At 43.5% G+C, this 21,499-nt stretch overlaps 2 protein-coding genes across 11 annotated transcripts in view; both read left to right on the top strand.

Moving 5' to 3' along the window:
- Window positions 1-2,709, top strand: part of plcb1l (phospholipase C beta 1-like) — a 140,993-nt gene extending 138,284 nt beyond the window's left edge. For all 5 annotated transcript variants that reach the window (XM_067418424.1, XM_067418422.1, XM_067418423.1 and 2 more), the window contains one exon: window positions 2,125-2,709. In XM_067418424.1, coding sequence (XP_067274525.1) covers window positions 2,125-2,286 — 162 coding nt within the window. In that variant the 3' untranslated portion in view covers window positions 2,287-2,709. The remainder of the gene's footprint in view (window positions 1-2,124) is intronic.
- A 1,529-nt stretch (window positions 2,710-4,238) lies between these two features.
- plcb4b (phospholipase C, beta 4b) overlaps window positions 4,239-21,499 on the top strand; it is a 116,338-nt gene continuing 99,077 nt past the window's right edge. For 2 of the 6 annotated variants that reach the window (XM_067418419.1, XM_067418415.1), the window contains exons 1-2: window positions 4,239-4,525; window positions 17,487-17,531. The gene's annotated coding sequence lies outside the window, so the exon portion shown is untranslated. Of the gene's footprint in view, window positions 4,732-12,932; window positions 12,981-17,486; window positions 17,532-21,499 lie in introns of those variants that run through there. The other 4 variants (XM_067418420.1, XM_067418416.1, XM_067418421.1 and 1 more) reach the window with 3 other exon arrangements.

Raw genomic sequence — 21,499 nt, 5'->3', positions numbered from 1 at the left:
CCAGGGGAAGTTCTGTCACTCGATAGACACCCGAGGAGCACAAACAAACCCCAGCGCTCCGCTGCAAATAACTCTCGCCTGTCCCCATCAGCTTCAGGAATAAAGATGCGCTCAGATGCTCTCGAGACTCACTTTAGTGTTTAAACCGTGAACACACACGCGTGTGCGGGCGGTTACATGACGAGTGTAAAACGGGAGCATTTCATCTAGATTTCATAAGCGGCGCATCCCTCGATGGCGGAGCAGAATTAGGACAGATGTGGATGAAGGTCATTCTCCTCCCGCAGCGCTTTAAGAGCGCGCTGGCATTGGACGTGAGTGTGGTTTGTTGACAGATGACGAGTCTTTTGAGGAAAGACATATTTAACTGAGTCGGGAGGGAACAGAACTAGAATGGGCCGTGCTTTCATCTGCAGGTCTCTTTGGGTCGGTGAAACGGGGGCGCACCGCTGACTCCAGGGCTCGGCTTGAGGAGTTTCTCAGCTCTTGTGCTCGAAGAGATTCTGTGTGAGAGAGTGTTTAACCAATCTTTCTGGCTTCTTAAAGTAACGTGTGAATCCGGTCCTCATAAGACACGGGTGTCAAGTCCACTTTATTTATATCGCGGTTTTACAATGACGATTGTTTCAAAGCAGCTTCACCGTGTTAAACAGGAAAATCAAAAGAATTTCATTCGGCTGTACAGTTGTTCTGAATAAAAGAACAATGGTGATGTTATCAGCTTATTTCAATTGTTATATAGTGTCAATGTGGGCATATCAGTGATATAGTTGATACAGTTAATTTAGTAATTCATTTTATTTGGATATTTAGTTGAAAACTTGATATTTAGTCCCCAACTGAGCAAGCCAAGCCAAAGGCGACCAAAGGAACCAAAACTCCATCAGGGCATGATGGAGAAAAATAAACCTTAGAGAAACCAGACTCAGTCGGGGTGCCAGTTCTCCTCTGGCCTATTAACACACCGTGTATTGGGAACCTTACATGTCAGAAATCATATTAGATCTGAATATTCTAAAGTTTGAGGTGTCACGCAAGAGAGGTTTATTGAGGATGGCCCGTCGATTACACAAGAATATGATTATATGAAGGATCTGTTTATCCTGTATGATCTGTGAGATGGGCTAGATATCCATACATTCATGTTTTTGGATTATTCATATCAACTCTAAGACAGAATAGAAAGACCAGATACCAAAGACAAGCCAACTTCGGTCTGCCCGATCCCCAAATGTGGTCTTGATGGCCTGTGTTTGCACACGAGCGCAGGTGATAAAGACGCGGCTCATCTGAGGTGGGAAAGGTTGGCAGGAGTCGCAGCTTAGCGTCAAACACAGTCGGGCGTCTTTAATCCCGGGCCTTTGTGTCTCGGCCAGCAGGGGGACAGCAGATGTCCTTCCCTAAGTAGGTCGGGCTTTGTGCGGGCGGCCTGAGACCATCTGGCCTTGTCATTGGCCGCTTCAAAATATGATTTTCTAGAAGGTGACCTTTGAGCTGACGGGCCTGTGGTGAAGATGCTAAACCAGGGTGTGCAAATGGCTGGTGTTGTGTTTGTTTTCTACATTGATAAAGGACTTTACACACTTACCGGCTTGTCCTAACCATCTCAAACCAGTGCATGAACACACTAAACCTGAGACGCTCTCAGATCACACGCAAGCACGAGTGTTTGGAAATCATAGTCTTTGACACGATTCATCTGTGGTGCTTTCTTTAATTACACCGCTCCCTGGAGATCGAGCGGGGTAGTTAACCAGTCAAATAAGCAGTAAAGCAATTATTGGGTCAGAATGAATACAATTCTGACATCTTTAATCACTAGGGGAGTCTGTGCCTGGAGAAAAACAGGATATTCGGCTCTCTCTGAGGACGCTGAGTGAGATGAGTCTTTTAACACTAAAGTAATGAAGCTTGTGGATCTTCTGAGATCGTCTCTAATCTTGACCTTTAATCCCTGTGTTTATTCATGTTCTCTCGCATGCCGATACTGTGATGCCGCTCTAGATCAGAGGTTCTCAATCCTAATGATCCTCAAACCCACAGATAAACCCGGTCTGAAGCGCAGAGAGTCTGATCTAGAGCCTTCTGCTTCCAGAGCTGCTCACCTGCCTTTGTGTTTTGCAGCTTCAGAGCGAGCTGGACCAGGAATACCAGGACAAGTTCCGGAGGCTGCCGCTGGAAGTCCAGGAGTTCGTGCAGGACTGTGCTGCTTGTAAAGGCCAGATGAGCTCCAGCTGTGTTCCTGATCGGCTGTCTCCGGACCGAGGGTTCGACACCAGTCTCTGAGCCTGTGTTTGCACTCCCGGACTTCATCTGCACCTTTAGTATGACGACTGGATGAACAACGCGGAAATAATGACTCTGTTTTCTTACTTTTAAAACCTAGTTTTCACCAGAACTGCTGCTTATGTGGATTTAAATATGCGTATATGTTTAGGTGTTCAGATGAGTCTCTTAATGATCCTTTAAAATGGGATGTTAGGCGATTAAGTGCACTGCTAGCTCACATATGGACATTTATATAAATATAACAACACATGGACATTTACACAAAGGCTTCAAGGGATTCATTTGCATGTTATTGTACAAAACTGTGATGTGAAAACATTCATTACATTTATGCATTTGGCAGACGCTTTTACCCAAAGCTACCCGTGCTGTGAGTGCCTCCCAGAGGATCGACCCGAGTCTGATCTGGTTCTGATCCGGTTCTGACCCGAGTCGGATCTGGTTCTGACCCGAGTCTGATCTGGTTCTGACCCGAGTCTGATCTGGTTCTGATCCGGTTCTGACCCGAGTCTGATCTGGTTCTAATCCGGTTCTGACCCGAGTCTGGACCAAACGAGTTGGAGCTCTGCAGTCCGAGATGTGAATGTTTATTGTGTGAAAGGGTTCTATCATGAGCTGAGTGGATCTGGTGACGTGAGTCCTGTGCCTTTGAACACTTCTCTATCCCGTCCCATAACAGCAGCTTCCCTTCTGCCGCTCCGAAGTGAAGCTCAGACTCGCAGTACTTCAGAAACGCTTGAGATCGGCTCATAAATGCCTGTGGATGAAATAAACGTTGCTTCTGTCTAAATGTGTCGCTGTGGGTCGTACTTTTAGAATTTTGTTGTCTACTAAGTCTAGTTTTGGGAAATTCTGTCCTGAAGTCTGTGTGTGTGTGCGTGCGTGCGTGCGTGCGTGCGTGCGTGCGTGTGTGTGTGTGTGTGTGTGTGTGTGTGTATGTGTGTGTGTGTGTGTCATGAACAGATATAATCTCTTCAGACTTTATGTCCATGAGGAGAAGCAGATTCAGAGTCCAGAGAACTGACCCAATCATGACTGAAGAAGATCTGATCCTGAAAGAGCAGAAAAACACTGGAGAAGCAGAACGTGTGTGTGTGTGTGTGTGTGTGTGTGTGTGTGTGTGTGTGTGTGTGTGTGTGTGTGTGTGTGTGTCCGTCCGTCCATCCGCCCGCCCGCCCGCCCGCCCGCCCGCCCGCTGTGGCCAGTTTCCCCATCATCCCCATAGCAACAGTTGTTATGTACTGATGCCCGTGGTCACATGTGAACCAACTCAGGAATTCAACTGGAAATATAATCAACATATAAATAAACACAGATTCGGGAATAGAGCCACCGTCCATCATCTCATCCGGGAGTTCTCCCATGTTCCCTAAGAAGGTTCTTTATCGGGTATACTGCATGTGTTTTTAGATGTTTAATCCCATGATATCTGATGGTGGATAAACACACACACACACACACACTCACACACACACACGAATCAGTACTTGGGTGACACAAAGGCGTTCAGATCTTTTCATCAGATAATTCTCTAATAGCTGCAGCTGTGTGTGTGTGTGTGTGTGTGTGTGTGTGTGTGTGTGTGTGTGTGTGTGTGTGTGTGTCAGATAATAGCGCAGATGCTCATTGGATGCTGACAGGTCAGTGGGAGGAGTTATGTAAATATTTACTGTACATTAGAAGTGAATTATATCAATAAAACTGGCAGCTCAAACTCAGTGACCAGAGGAGAGTTTCAGTGGACATTCATTACGACCCACTAATCACATCTGCAGCAGACAAACAACAAATAAACATCAAACAAACAAACAACCTCATTCTGTGGGAAGGAAAAAAGATGATGGATGGATGGATGGATGGACAGGTGTGTGTGAGAGAGAGAGAGTGAATGAGAGAGAGAGGGAGGGAGGGGGAGACACATCATCTCCTCCTCCTGCAGGATCTCCTCGCGCGCGAGACACGGATGCACTGATACAGTGTGTGTGTGAGAGAGAGAGTCTGACGGATGCACTGATACAGTGTGTGTGTGAGAGAGAGTCTGACTGCTACACTGAGGCAGTGTGTGTGAGTGTGTGTGAGAGAGAGTGTGTGTGACTGCAGTGCTGCAGAGATGCATGTCCGGCTGCACTGAGGGTTTCCTGCGCGTGACGCTGAGGAAGATCCTCCATCATCCGCGCGCTCGCAGGACTCGCGCTCTTCCCGGGAATGTTGCGGCGTTCGCTGATGTGTGATGACGGTAAGAGATGAGCGCGTCGCGCGCGTCACAAGCGGCTCGTGCGCGTGTTATTGAGCTGTAGGGTAGGGCGCGCGCATGTGTTTGTGTGTTAATGTGTGTGTGAGGAGAATCAAAGTGAAGCTGTTAGCTCTCAGGCTAGTGGCTAACGCCGTGCACGAGATCAGCTGTGAATGCGCGTTTCTCCGACATCAGCCGTCATGTGAACGGTAAGAGATGCATGCGCTCGCAACAGTTAGGTGTGTGTGAGTGTGTTTGTGTGTGTGTTAGCTAATGTTTATCTTCAGTCCAGCTCACACTGGACCATCATAACTAATGCTGGGAATTACGTAATGCCTCCTGAAAGAAATCTATAGGATCTGATGCACGAGGCCCGTCAGTGTGTGTGTGTGTGCATTATAAATAAATGTGTGTGTGTGTGCATAATATATATATATATATATATATATATATATATATATATATATATATATATATATATATATATATATATATATATATATATATATATATATATATATATAATTATTATTACCATTGTTATTATTTATGTTCACATATTCCTCGCTTTGGCAATATTGTATTATTTACATTCATGCCAATAAAGCAATCTTGAATTTGAATATATATATACAGGCAGTGGTGTAACTTACTAATGATGGCCCTGGGCTGCACTAGTTGACCTAGCCTATGTAACACTTCAGGATTAGGTTCCATTTCTGTATTAGGATATCGGTTGTTTAATATTATTGACAAATCAAATATTAATGCCTTATTCTGTGTCACCATAATGTAGGGTGACATCCCTTAATCGTTAAAAAGACACGCTTTTCTTATCACTGAGATTCCAAATGTGAGTTATGTAGGGGGGTTCTGGGGCTCCCCCGAGAAAATGTAGATTTCTAGGATCTCCATATGTGCATTTTGAGATGTTCTGAAGGCCAAAAAAGTAGATAACAATATTACTAGAGACTCATCAAGATGGACATGTTGACATACTTTTTGTGTGAGTTTGTCCGCAAACGCAAGACTTGAAAGAGAACTTAATATTTCGGATGAGTGCACAGAGACTGATGTTCTCATTGGCGTCTTCTGGTACTACACGCGGGTGATGATGGTGATGATGGTGATGACGGTGATGATGGTGATGATGGTGATGATGGTGATGACGGTGATGATGGTGATGATGGTGATGACGGTGATGATGGTGATGATGGTGATGACGGTGATGATGGTGATGATGATGATGACGGTGATGATGGTGATGACGGTGATGATGGTGATGATGGTGATGATGGTGATAACGGTGATGATGGTGATGACGGTGATGACGGTGATGACGGTGATGACGGTGATGACTGTGATGACTGTGATGATGGTGATGATGGTGATGACGGTGATGACGGTGATGACGGTGATGATGGTGATGATGGTGAAAATGACCGTCCATATTCAGACATACAGCAGCACTCGCATGCATTGAACAAAGTTTACAAAGAGAGACCGTTTTGCCCACGTTTTTCTTTTCTAATCGCTGGTGTTAGTGTATCACTGAGGAGCCCGTGTGTGAATCCATCGAGAGAAACATAAACAAAGTATTATTTTCAAGTTACAACCCATAGATGTGTCATCAGATGTGAGGTGAACCACATCTTTAGACAAGCACGTGCAGGTCACGGTTTCTGTTTGGGTCATCACAACATTTCGGACGTATTCTTTTGGTGATGAAAGTCTTTCGGTCAAGCAGGCATTAGGGCCCTTTTCGGCCGAAGATATTCGGTGGCCGAATATTTGGTGCATCCCTAATTAAAATAATAGTGTGTGTCTGTGTGTGAAATAATAATCAATTATATTATGGGCTATTATTTAAACATAAATATGAAACTAAATGTGCTACGGTTTATATAACCCTCTGGCTGAAGAACTCACCGGAGTTCTGATGTTTTTTTCCCCTCACGAGTCACGACGGGGGATATATCGCAATACTCCGTAATTTTTGGCCATACAGATAAATGTGAGACATAATTATAAACTATTAATGGTCTACTTTTATTTGTGTACACTCACATAACAACCAAACTTTGTGCTTTAGTAAAATAAATAAAAAAAGGTGCGCTTTCTATCTGCGAAAATCTGAAACTCGCTGAATACTTGACATAAACATGACACATACGTCTAAAGAAAGCTTGACATCGCTAGATTTAAATCAAATAATTCACATTTTAGAGTGAATTGTGGAGCTCACTGGCATAGAGCGGAATATGTAGCGGAGCGTCACGTATGTGCTCCGCTCACACGCTCTGATGAAAAGGTGGTCGGAAGCGCGGCGGTAGAGCGCGGCAGCCGTGTGATTTTCAAATCTGAAACCAGTCCTTTTTATTTGAAATGTGAGTGTCACAATATTCTTTCTCGGAGTCACTTTCTCGCCAGGGGCCCGTTTGCAATGTGGGCACGGCCCCAGTGCGGCTGCATACAGGTGCTGGTCATATAATTAGAATATCATCAAAAAGTCGATTTATTTTACTAATTCCATTAAAAAAGTGAAACTTGTATATTATATTCATTCATTACACACAGACTGATATATTTCAAAAGTTTATTTATTTTAATTTTGATGATTATAACTGAAAACTAAGGAAAATCCCAAATTCAGTATCTCAGAAAATTAGAATATTACTAAGGACCAATACAAAGAAAGGATTTTGAGAAATCTTGGCCAACTGAAACGAATGAGCATGTAAAGTATGAGCATGTCCAGCACTTTCATACTTAGCTGTGTCTCCTTTATCCTGAATTACTGCAGCGATGCGGCGTGGCATGGAGTCGGTCAGGCTGTGGCTCAGCTCAGGTGTTATGAGAGCCCAGGTTGCTCTGATTGTGGCCTTCAGCTCTTCTGCATTCTTGGATCTGCATATCGCATCTTCCTCTTCACAATACTCCAGAGATGTTCTATTGGGGTTTAGGTCAGGTGAGTTTGCTGGCCAATTAAGAACAGGGATACCATGGTCCTTAAGCCAGGCACTGGTTGCTTTGGCACTGTGTGCAGGTGCTGAGTCCTGTTGGAAAAGGAAATCTGCATCTCATAAAGTTGGTCAGCTGCAGGAAGCATGAAGTGCTTTACACTGGACCTCAACATGGATTGTGTGCCTCTCCTCTCTTCCTCCAGACTCTGGGACCCCTGATTTTTTGAGGAAATGCAAAATCTACTTTCATCAGAGAACATAACTCTGGGCCACTCAGCAGTCCTTTTTGTCTTTAGCCCAGGCGAGACACTTCTGATGCTTCTGTTGTTCAAGAGTGGCTCAACTCCAGGAATGTGAAGCTGAAGCCCATGTCTCGCATGCGTCTGTGCGCAGTGATTCTTAAAGCGCTGACTCCAGCTGCAGTCCACTCTTTGTGAATCTCCTCCACATTTTTGAATGGGTTTTGTTTCCCAATCCTCTCCAGGGTGCGGTTATCTCTATTGCTTCTACACTTTTTTCTATCACATCTTTTCCTTCCCTTCGCCTCTCTATTAATGTGCTTGGACACAGAGCTCTGTGAACAGCCAGCCTCTTTTGCAGTGACCTTTAGTGTCTCGCCCTCCGTGTGTAAGGTGTCAATGGTCGTCTTTTGGAGAACTGTCGAGTCAGCGGTCTTCCCCATGATAGTGTCGCCGACAGAACGAGACTGAGAGGCCATTAAAGGCCTTTATATGTGTTTGAGTTCATTAGCTGATTAGAGTGTGGCTCCAGGCGTCTTCAATATTTAACCTTTACACAATATTATCATTTTCTGAAATACTGAATTTGGGATTTTCCTTAGTTGTCAATTATAATAATCAACATTAAACAAAATAAACATTTAAAATATATCAGTCTGTGTGTAATGAATTAATATAATATACACGTTTCACCCTTTGAATGGAATTAGTGAAATAAATCAAGTTTTTGATGATATTCTAATTATATGACCAGCACTTGTGTGTGTGTGTGTGTGTGTGTGTGTGTGTGTGTGTGTGTGTGTGTGTGTGTGTCTGTGTGTGTGTGTGTGTGTGTGTGTGTGTGTCTGTGTGTCTGTGTGTCTGTGTGTGTGTGTGTGTGTAATGTGAATGGTTTTATATATAAATAACGTATAGTAAAATATATTAAGGTATGTAATAAGATCTGTGAACTGCTGAAATGAACTTCTGTTTATATGCATATTTATCCATTAATTCATTTTCATTTCCTTCTTACTATAAATAGCACCAAGTGTGTGTGTGTGTGTGTGTGTGTGTGTAATAATGCACAAGATTTCATAACACAGCAGATATACAGAAACATTTTAATATCTGGGACAGTCTGCACGCTGATTAATGTCTGATCCCATGTATATTGAGTGTGTGTGTCTGGAACAGATGCTCATCGTGTGTGTGTGTGATATCAGTGGCATGTTGTTTTTGAGTGTGTGTTGTGTTTTCAAAATACAGATGCAAAATCTGAAAGTCTATTTCTGGCTTATTTGAGATTTACAGTTACAGTTTGACATTTATATTATATATAACAAACAACAAATTCAAATGTTGTAAACATATAAATATTATCAATAATGTTAATATGAGCAGCAGAACTACACCGGCTGAACTCTAGATCCGTCCACTGAAGATCTCTAACACCGACCTTGATCCTAACACTGACCCTAACATGGACCCTAACACGTACCCTGACCCTGATCCTAACACCGACCTTGATCCTAACACTGACCCTAACATTGACCCTAACCCTGACACGGACCCTTACCCTGACCCTGATCCTAACACTGTCCTTGATCCTAACACTGACCCTAACATTGACCCTAACCCTGACACGGACCCTTACCCTGACCCTGATCCTAACACTGTCCTTGATCCTAACACTGACCCTAACATTGACCCTAACCCTGACCCTGATCCTAACACCGACCTTGATCCTAACACTGACCCTAACATGGACCCTTACACGGACCCTTACCCTTACCCTGACCCTGATCCTAACACCGACCTTGATCCTATACCTGATCCTAACACTGTCCTTGACCCTAACACTGACCCTAACCCTGATCCTAACACTGTCCTTGATCGTAACACTGACCCTAACACTGACCCTTACCCTGACCCTGATCCTAACACCAACCTTGATCCTATACCTGATCCTAACACTGTCCTTGAACCTAACACTGACCCTAACACTGACCCTTACCCTGACCCTAACCCTGACCCTGATCCTAACACTGTCCTTGAACCTAACACTGACCCTAACACTGACCCTTACCCTGACCCTAACCCTGACCCTGATCCTAACACTGTCCTTGAACCTAACACTGACCCTAACACTGACCCTTACCCTGACCCTAACCCTGACCCTGATCCTAACACTGACCTTGATCCTAACCCTGATCCTAACACTGACCCTAACACTGACCCTAACACTGACCCTAACCCTGACCCTAACCCTGATCCTAACACTGACCCCGTCACTGACCCTAACCCTGACCCTAACCCTGACCCTATCACTGACCCTAACCCTGATCCTAACACTGACCCCGTCACTGACCCTAACCCTGACCCTAACCCTGACCCTAACACTGACCCTTACCCTGACCCTGATCCTAACACTGTTCCTAACACTGACCCTAACCCATCCTCAAGACAATCAGCTCCATAAAAGCCTAGACTGACCGACACAAGGGCTATTTATGCAGACGGCCGCAGATCAGCGCTATCAGATTCAGAGGTTAGTCTGTAAACCCGTCACACCTGCTCTCGCTGCTCCTGCTCATGTGAGTGCATGTTAATTCAGTCTCAAACTGAGCTGTGTGTGGACAGAGAACAGAGCTGTGTGTGTGTGTGTGTGTGTGTGTGTGTGTGTGTTAGTGTGTGTGTGTGTGTGTGGACAGAGAACAGAGCTGTGTGTGGACAGAGAACAGAGCTGTGTGTATGTGTGTGTGTGTGTGTGTGGACGGAGGTCAGAGCTGTGTGGATGGAGAACAGAGCTGTGTGTGTGTGTGTGTGTGTGTGGACGGAGGTCAGAGCTGTGTGTGTGTCTGTGTGTGGACGTAGAACAGAGCTGTGTGTGGACGGAGGTCCGAGCCATGTGTGTGTGTGTGTGTGTGCGTGTGTGTATGTGTGTGTGTTTGTGTGTGTGTGGATGGAGAACAGAGGTGTGTGTGTGTGTGTGTGTGTGTGTGTGGACAGAGAACAGAGCTGTGTGTTGAAGGAGAATAGAGCTGTGTGTGTGTGTGTGTGTGTGTGTGTGTGTGTGTGTGTGTGTGTGTGTGGACGGAGGTCAGAGCTCTGTGTGTGTCTGTGTGTGAACATAGAACAGAGCTGTGTGTGGACGGAGGTCAGAGCTGTGTGTGTGTGTGTGTGTGTGTGTGTGTGTGTGTGTGTGTGTGTGTGTGTGTGTTTATGTGGACCGAGTATGTGTCTGTGTGGACAGTGAACAGAGCTGTGTGTGGACGGAGGTCAGAGCTGTGTGTGTGTGTGTGTGTGTGTGTGTGTGTTTATGTGGACAGAGTATGTGTCTGTGTGGGCAGTGAACAGAGCTGTGTGTGGACGGAGGTCAGAGCTGTGTGTGTGTGTGTGTGTGTGTGTGTGTGTGTGTGTGTGTGTGTGTGTGTGCGTGTGCGTGTGTGTGCATGGATGGAGAGCAGAGCTGTGTGTGTGTGTGTGCATGGATGGAGAGCAGAGCTGTGTGTGTGTGTGTGGAAGGAGGCAAGTCTGTATGTGGATGGAGGTGAGTCTGTGTGTGGACTGAGAACAGAGCTGTGTGTGGACGGAGAACAGGGCTGTGTTTGGACGGAGGTCAGAGCTGTGTGTGGACGGAGGTCAGAGCTGTGTGTGTGTGTGTGTGTGTGTGTGTGTGTGTGTGTGTGTTTATGTGGACAAAGTATGTGTCTGTGTGGACAGAGAACAGAGCTGTGTGTGGACGGAGGTTAGAGCTGTGTGTGTGCGTGTGTGTGTGTGTGTGTGTGTGTGTGTGTTTATGTGGACAAAGTATGTGTCTGTGTGGACAGAGAACAGAGCTGTGTGTGGACGGAGGTCAGAGCTGTGTGTGTGTGCGTGTGTGTGTGTGTGTGTGTGTGTGTGCATGGATCGAGAGCTGAGCTGTGTGTGTGTGTGGAAGGAGGCGAGTCTGTATATGGATGGAGGTGAGTCTTTGTGTGGACTGAGAACAGAGCTGTGTGTGGATGGAGAACAGAGCTGTGTGTGTGTTTGTGCATGTGTGTGGACGGAGGTCAGAGCTGTGTGTGTGTGTGTTTGTGTGTTTGTGGACGGAGAACAGAGCTGTATGTGGACGGAGGTCAGAGCTGTTTGTGTGTGTGTGGATGGAGTATAGAGCCGTGTGTGTGTATGTTGACGGAGAACAGAGCTGTGTGTGGAAGGAGAATAAAGCTGTGTGTGGACGGAGGTCAGAGCTGTGTGTGTCTATTTGTGTGTGAGGAAGGAGGTGAGTGTGTGTGTGTAGACGGAGGCGAGTGTGTGTGTGGACGGAGGCGAGTCTGTGTGTGGACGGAGGCAAGTCTGTGTGTGTAGATGGTAGCGAGTGTGTGTGTGTAGAAAGAGGCGAGTCTGTGTCTAGACGGAGGCGAGTCTGTGTGTGTGTGGACTGAGGCGAGTCTGTGTGTAGACGGAGGCGAGTCTGTGTGTAGACGGAGGCCAGTCTGTGTGTGGACTGAGGCGAGTCTGTGTGTGGACGGAGGCGAGTCTGTGTGTGGACGGAGGCGAGTCTGTGTGTAGACGGAGGCGAGTCTGTGTGTGGACGGAGGCGAGTCTGTGTGTGGACGGAGGCGAGTCTGTGTGTGGATGGAGGCGAGTCTGTGTGTGGACGGAGGCGAGTCTGTGTGTAGACGGAGGCGAGTCTGTGTGTGGACGGAGGCGAGTCTGTGTGTGGACGGAGGCGAGTCTGTGTGTAGACGGAGGCGAGTCTGTGTGTGGACGGAGGCGAGTCTGTGTGTAGACGGAGGCGAGTCTGTGTGTGGACGGAGGCGAGTCTGTGTGTGGACGGAGGCGAGTCTGTGTGTGGACGGAGGTCAGAGCTGTGTGTGTCTATTTGTGTGTGAGGAAGGAGGTGAGTGTGTGTGTGTGTGTAGACGGAGGCGAGTGTGTGTGTGGACGGAGGCGAGTCTGTGTGTGGACGGAGGCAAGTCTGTGTGTGTAGATGGTAGCGAGTGTGTGTGTGTAGAAAGAGGCGAGTCTGTGTCTAGACGGAGGCGAGTCTGTGTGTGTGTGGACTGAGGCGAGTCTGTGTGTAGACGGAGGCGAGTCTGTGTGTGGACGGAGGCGAGTCTGTGTGTGAACGGAGGCGAGTCTGTGTGTATACAGAGGCGAGTCTCAGTGCTGAAGGCAGATCTCCTCTTGGCTAGATCTCAGCTCTTTGGCTCTTTGGATTCTAACACAGGCTGTGAGTTTTATCTGTGAGTGTGTGAGGCGTTTGGGATGCTCCTGATTCGGCTGCAGGTTAGTACGTGTCTTACTCACAGTGATGCGGTCTCTGTGTAATGTGGCAGGATCAGCTTTAGTTTTTGTTATAGTGTGATGTTGAGTCTCTCTTAATTCTTTCTTTAAAATGTGATGCATGTCCTGAAGCTCGTCTCTCTCTGCGCAGGATGTGTGTGTTTCATAAGCTCTGAACCCTTACTCTATTCCTCATGATCACACACACACACACACACACACACACACACACACACACAAGTCCGTATGGGGCAATGACAAATAAAGCCTCAAATAAGGGCTTTTTAGAAAATATTTTCATTCAATTGATGTATTGTATATTTTTGCATATGTAAATGTTAAATAATAGTTTTTTGTACAGAGGTACAACCAAATGTGTGTATATGTATATATTCCTAATTGTGTTGTGAAATCTTAGGAAAGTAACAGTGCCCAACACATTATTATTCTGTGGTTGTGCATTGTATTTATTTTCATTTATAATTATTGCATTCTAGCGATCAGGTGGAACCGTGAGGTAAAGAAGGTGCAGGATTTTAAGAACTTGGGGTCAACAGTCCAGAGCAATGGGGAGTGTGGAAAGAGGTGAAGAAGTGTGTGCATGCAGGCTGGAATGGGTGGAGAAAATCTCAGGTCTGTTGTGTGATTCCCAGCAAGAATGAAAGGAAAGGTGTACAGGACAGTAGTGCGACCAGCGATGTTGTATGGTTTGGAGACAGCTGCACTGAGGGAAAGACAGGAGGAAGAGCTAGAGGTAGCAGAGCTGAAGATGCTGAGGTTCTCTTTGGGAGTGATGTGGATGGGTAGGATCAGGAATGAGTACATCAGAGGGACAGCACATGTGAGATGTTTTGGAGACAAAATTAGAGAGGCCAGGCTGAGATGGTTTGAACATGTTCATGGGAGGGAGAGTGGATATATTGGTAAAAGGATGCTGAGGTTAGAGCTGCCAGCCAGGAGGTCAAGAGGAAGACCAAAGAGGAGGTTTATGGATTGATGGTAGTGAAGGAGGACATGAAGGTAGTCAGTCTGAGAGAAGAGGATAGGACTAGATGGAGGCAGATGAGTCGCTGTGGGGATCCCTGAAGGAAACAGCCGAAAGAAGAAGAAGAAGAAGCATTCTAGCGGTCATGTTTTTTACTACCGTGTACTACCATTTAAATTAATAATTTGAAACAATGCACTTTTTGTGCACATACATGTTTTACATTGTAAATCATGCATAATACATCTATAATTACCCTTTAACCCACCCATATCAGCTGACCATTCCTGTCCTAACCCTGTCCTGACCCTTCCTGACCTGTCATGACCTGACCCGTCCTGACCTAACCCTTCCTGACCCTTCCTGACCTGTCATGATCTGACCCGTCCTGACCTTTCCTGACCTGTCATGACCTTACCCATCCTGTCCTAACCCTTCCTGACCTGTCCTGTCCTGACCCTTCCTGACCTGTCCTGTCCTGACCTGTCATGACCTGACCCGTCCTGACCTTTCCTGACCTGTCATGACCTTACCCATCCTGTCCTATTCCTTCCTGACCTGTCATGACCTGACCCATCCTGTCCTAAGCCTTCCTGACCTGTACTGTCCTGACCCTTCCTGACCTGTCCTGACCTGACCCATCCTGTCCTAACCCTTCCTGACCTGTCCTGACCTGACCCATCCTGTCCTAACCCTTCCTGACCTGTCATGACCTTACCTGACCCGTCCTGTCCTACCCAAGCTATTCTGACCCTTCCTGACCTCTAATGACCTGACCCGTCCTGTCCTAACCCTTCCTGACCCGTCCTGTCTTACTGTCCTGTCCTGACCCTTCCTGACCTGACCTGACCTGACCTGTTCTGACCTGATCCTTCCTGTCTTACCCGTCCTGTCCTGACTTGACCCATCCTGTCCTGATCCTTCGTGACCTTTCCTGACCCTTCCTGACCCTTCCTGACCTGTCCTGACTTGACCCGCCCTGTCCTGACCCTTCGTGACCTGTCCTGACCTGACCCGTCCTGTCCTGACCCTTTGTGACCTGTCCTGACCCTTCGTGACCTGTCCTGACCTGACCCTTCCTGACCTGTCCTGTCCTGACCCTTCCTGACCTGTACTGACTTGACCGGTCCTGTCCTACCCGTTTTGTCCTAACCCATCTTGAGCTTTCATGACCCGACCAGTCCTGACCCTTACTGACCTGTCATGACCTGACCCATCCTGTCCTACCCGTTCTGTCCTGACCTGTCATGACCTGACCCATCCTGTGCTATCCTGCCCTGATCTGTCATGACCTGACCCGTTCTATCCTACCCATTCTGTCCTAACCCTTCCTGACCTGTCCTGTCCTGACCCTTCCTGACCTGTCATGACCTGATCCGTCCTGACCTTTCCTGACCTGTCATGACCTTACCCATCCTGACCATCCTGTCCTAACCCTTCCTGACCTGTCATGGCCTGACCCGTCCTGTCCTAACCCGTCCTGTCCTGACCCTTTCTGACCCATCCGGACCTGACCCATCCTGTCCTGACCCAACCCGTCCCAAACAATATTTTAAAATCATCATTTAAATATCAGTCGCACACCTGACATTTCTGTGTTTAAGAGCAAAACATAAAGCAATATTTATTAATTGAATGCTCTGAAATTTAATTAAAGCTTAGGGCCAGATTTACTAAACAGGGCAAGTTATAGTGAGAGCAGGATAATCCCATCAAAGCGTGTCGGAGTGTAAAGTTCAGCGCAGGGTCTCCTGACACACACAGACGTGGCCTGATCAATCAATCAGCTTTATTTCTATCGCTCTTCTCCAGCGCCGATTGTGTCAGAGCAGCTTCAGTGTTAAACAGGACAATACTGCAGCAGAATAAGATTTGGCTGTACAGTCGTTCTGGAGTAAACAGTGATGTTATCAGCTTATTTTAATTTATCATAGAGAGACAATGCTGGCAGATCAGTATTATAGTTTATAGAATTAAATAAGACATAATTCATTAATGTTATTTGTATATTTAGTTGAGTAACTCTGATCATAATGTTAGTGTCCCCAACTGAGCAAGCCAAGCCAAAGGCGACCAAAGGAACCGAAACTCCATCAGGGCATGATGGAGAAAAATAAACCTTAGAGAAACCAGACTCAGTTCTCCTCTGGCCTATTAACACACAGCGGAGGATTATTATTCTGGACACCGCACAGCTCAGAAATCATATTAGATGAGTATTTCATTATTTCTGATTTGAATAATAGAAATTTTATGTCTAACCAGCTGGAGTTTGTTTATTAAGCGAGCAGGGCAACCACCCAGTAGAGCATTACAATAATCTAGCCTTGAGCTCATGAACGCATCGACTAACTGTTCAGCATTTGGCATTGAAAGCATGTGCCGTAATGCTTTAAGATGGTAGAATAAAGTTTTACAGATGCTAAAAACATGGCTTTCAAATGAAAGATCATTCCATAATAAGACAATCCACCAGGAGCAGCAGATCCGTGGCGAATAACGGCACGCACACCACTAAACTGACCAGTGCGAACCTTAGTAAATCACCTCATGATGGATTTAAAGGCTCTCATGCTCCCATAAACACTGCGTCAGACGGGAAACTCCTACAAATGCAGAAACGCCCCTCCACACCTCTCAGTGCTAGCCATCCACAGCTGGACTTCAGGAATACCCGGACGCCTAAAGAGCTGATATACGTGACCCTGGACCACAATTGGACCACAATTTTTCTGGGAAAAAGGCGTTTGGGGAGTAAAACGTGTGTTATTTTGGCCAGGTGCCTGTTAAAATTTGCATTCCTGGGTCTATATATCACATAATTGAGGTCGCTTCATCCCACGGAAAAACACAGCGGAGTTGAGTTCTGTTGACATTTGACAATTACCGTTATGCGTCGCTTCATTGCTCTGATTGGTTGTAGGTCTGTCCAATTGATGTCTTTCCTGGTTCAGTTGAAACACGCCCCATAATCACAGCCCAATGGAGCATCAGACTCGTATTCTGACTAGAGTTGAGTATGACCACATCAGACTAACTAATAATACATTTATGATATATTTACGGTCGGACATTTACTAAATATCTTTTTTTTTGTACGGATAATGTTGACCCTTATAATGTATTGTTGGCTATGATCTATCATGAATTGATCAAATTATTTTAAAAGGAAAGCATTTCTTGCACTTGGACACAGAAATATGCACATCATGCCATTGCTCCGTATCGGTCCATCCCATCAAACCTGATCCCGAAGAGCTGGAGGCGCTGCGTCTTCCACATGGAGGGTCATTTTGATGAACCGATATCAAAGATCGGTGTTTTAGAGCAGATCATAAAGCGTCATCAGTGCCAGATGATTTCCCAGCCCTGTGTCGTGTTGTTGTTGTTCTCGTGTGCGGGTGGAAATATGCTCTATTATTTTTTAATTAGGCAGATGCAAACACAATGAGTCACGGCTTCTGGCTGTTTCCCTGCCCGGCTGTCTCTGGGTTTCATTCGTCTCTGTGTGTTTGTTTTCACAGAACTCGAGATGTCCCTCGCACCTTAGATCCCTTTCCACACAGCTGGTGAGTTTGTGCTTCATCTTCCGTGTGTTTTCACACTCACATTAAACACAACTGCTGTAATGGAGACATTTAACACAACTGAAGACATTAAACACAACTGAAGACATTTAACACAACTGAAGACATTTAACACAACTGAAGACATTTAACACAACTGAAGACATTAAACACAACTGAAGACATTTAACACAACTGAAGACATTAAACACAACTGAAGACATTAAACACAACTGAAGACATTAAACACAACTGAAGACATTTAACACAACTGAAGACATTTAACACAACTGAAGACATTAAACACAACTGAAGACATTAAACACAACTGAAGACATTTAACACAACTGAAGACATTTAACACAACTGAAGACATTAAACACAACTGAAGACATTAAACACAACTGAAGACATTTAACACAACTGAAGACATTAAACACAACTGAAGACATTAAACACAACTGAAGACATTAAACACAACTGAAGACATTTAACACAACTGAAGACATTTAACACAACTGAAGACATTAAACACAACTGAAGACATTAAACACAACTGAAGACATTAAACACAACTGAAGACATTTAACACAACTGAAGACATTAAACACAACTGAAGACATTTAACACAACTGAAGACATTTAACACAACTGAAGACATTAAACACAACTGAAGACATTTAACACAACTGAAGACATTAAACACAACTGAAGACATTAAACACAACTGAAGACATTAAACACAACTGAAGACATTTAACACAACTGAAGACATTTAACACAACTGAAGACATTAAACACAACTGAAGACATTTAACACAACTGAAGACATTTAACACAACTGAAGACATTAAACACAACTGAAGACATTAAACACAACTGAAGACATTTAACACAACTGAAGACATTTAACACAACTGAAGACATTTAACACAACTGAAGACATTAAACACAACTGAAGACATTAAACACAACTGAAGACATTAAACACAACTGAAGACATTAAACACAACTGAAGACATTAAACACAACTGAAGACATTAAACACAACTGAAGACATTTAACACAACTGAAGACATTAAACACAACTGAAGACATTTAACACAACTGAAGACATTTAACACAACTGAAGACATTAAACACAACTGAAGACATTAAACACAACTGAAGACATTAAACACAACTGAAGACATTTAACACAACTGAAGACATTTAACACAACTGAAGACATTAAACACAACTGAAGACATTAAACACAACTGAAGACATTTAACACAACTGAAGACATTTAACACAACTGAAGACATTAAACACAACTGAAGACATTAAACACAACTGAAGACATTAAACACAACTGAAGACATTTAACACAACTGAAGACATTTAACACAACTGAAGACATTTAACACAACTGAAGACATTAAACACAACTGAAGACATTAAACACAACTGAAGACATTAAACACAACTGAAGACATTAAACACAACTGAAGACATTTAACACAACTGAAGACATTTAACACAACTGAAGACATTAAACACAACTGAAGACATTAAACACAACTGAAGACATTAAACACAACTGAAGACATTTAACACAACTGAAGACATTAAACACAACTGAAGACATTAAACACAACTGAAGACATTAAACACAACTGAAGACATTAAACACAACTGAAGACATTTAACACAACTGAAGACATTTAACACAACTGAAGACATTTAACACAACTGAAGACATTAAACACAACCGAAGACATTAAACACAACCGAAGACATTAAACACAACCGAAGACATTAAACACAACCGAAGACATTAAACACAACCGAAGACATTAAACACAACTGAAGACATTAAACACAACTGAAGACATTTAACACAACTGAAGACATTAAACACAACTGAAGACATTAAACACAACTGAAGACATTTAACACAACTGAAGACATTTAACACAACTGAAGACATTAAACACAACTGAAGACATTAAACACAACTGAAGACATTTAACACAACTGAAGACATTTAACACAACTGAAGACATTAAACACAACTGAAGACATTAAACACAACTGAAGACATTAAACACAACTGAAGACATTTAACACAACTGAAGACATTAAACACAACTGAAGACATTTAACACAACTGAAGACATTAAACACAACTGAAGACATTAAACACAACTGAAGACATTAAACACAACTGAAGACATTAAACACAACTGAAGACATTTAACACAACTGAAGACATTTAACACAACTGAAGACATTAAACACAACTGAAGACATTAAACACAACTGAAGACATTAAACACAACTGAAGACATTTAACACAACTGAAGACATTTAACACAACTGAAGACATTAAACACAACTGAAGACATTAAACACAACTGAAGACATTAAACACAACTGAAGACATTAAACACAACTGAAGACATTTAACACAACTGAAGACATTTAACACAACTGAAGACATTAAACACAACTGAAGACATTAAACACAACCGAAGACATTAAACACAACCGAAGACATTAAACACAACCGAAGACATTAAACACAACCGAAGACATTAAACACAACTGAAGACATTAAACACAACTGAAGACATTTAACACAACTGAAGACATTAAACACAACTGAAGACATTAAACACAACTGAAGACATTAAACACAACTGAAGACATTTAACACAACTGAAGACATTTAACACAACTGAAGACATTAAACACAACTGAAGACATTAAACACAACTGAAGACATTTAACACAACTGAAGACATTTAACACAACTGAAGACATTAAACACAACTGAAGACATTAAACACAACTGAAGACATTAAACACAACTGAAGACATTTAACACAACTGAAGACATTAAACACAACTGAAGACATTAAACACAACTGAAGACATTTAACACAACTGAAGACATTTAACACAACTGAAGACATTAAACACAACTGAAGACATTAAACACAACTGAAGACATTTAACACAACTGAAGACATTAAACACAACTGAAGACATTTAACACAACTGAAGACATTTAACACAACTGAAGACATTAAACACAACTGAAGACATTAAACACAACTGAAGACATTAAACACAACTGAAGACATTAAACACAACTGAAGACATTAAACACAACTGAAGACATTTAACACAACTGAAGACATTTAACACAACTGAAGACATTAAACACAACTGAAGACATTTAACACAACTGAAGACATTAAACACAACTGAAGACATTTAACACAACTGAAGACATTAAACACAACTGAAGACATTAAACACAACTGAAGACATTTAACACAACTGAAGACATTAAACACAACTGAAGACATTAAACACAACTGAAGACATTTAACACAACTGAAGACATTAAACACAACTGAAGACATTAAACACAACTGAAGACATTTAACACAACTGAAGACATTAAACACAACTGAAGACATTAAACACAACTGAAGACATTAAACACAACTGAAGACATTTAACACAACTGAAGACATTTAACACAACTGAAGACATTTAACACAACTGAAGACATTAAACACAACTGAAGACATTAAACACAACTGAAGACATTAAACACAACTGAAGACATTTAACACAACTGAAGACATTTAACACAACTGAAGACATTAAACACAACTGAAGACATTAAACACAACTGAAGACATTAAACACAACTGAAGACATTTAACACAACTGAAGACATTTAACACAACTGAAGACATTAAACACAACTGAAGACATTTAACACAACTGAAGACATTTAACACAACTGAAGACATTTAACACAACTGAAGACATTAAACACAACTGAAGACATTAAACACAACTGAAGACATTAAACACAACTGAAGACATTTAACACAACTGAAGACATTTAACACAACTGAAGACATTTAACACAACTGAAGACATTAAACACAACTGAAGACATTAAA

This window comes from Pseudorasbora parva, chromosome 15, assembly GCF_024679245.1.
Source record: "Pseudorasbora parva isolate DD20220531a chromosome 15, ASM2467924v1, whole genome shotgun sequence".
Classification (NCBI taxonomy): domain Eukaryota; kingdom Metazoa; phylum Chordata; class Actinopteri; order Cypriniformes; family Gobionidae; genus Pseudorasbora; species Pseudorasbora parva.
This window is presented reverse-complemented; position numbering and strand designations above follow the sequence as displayed.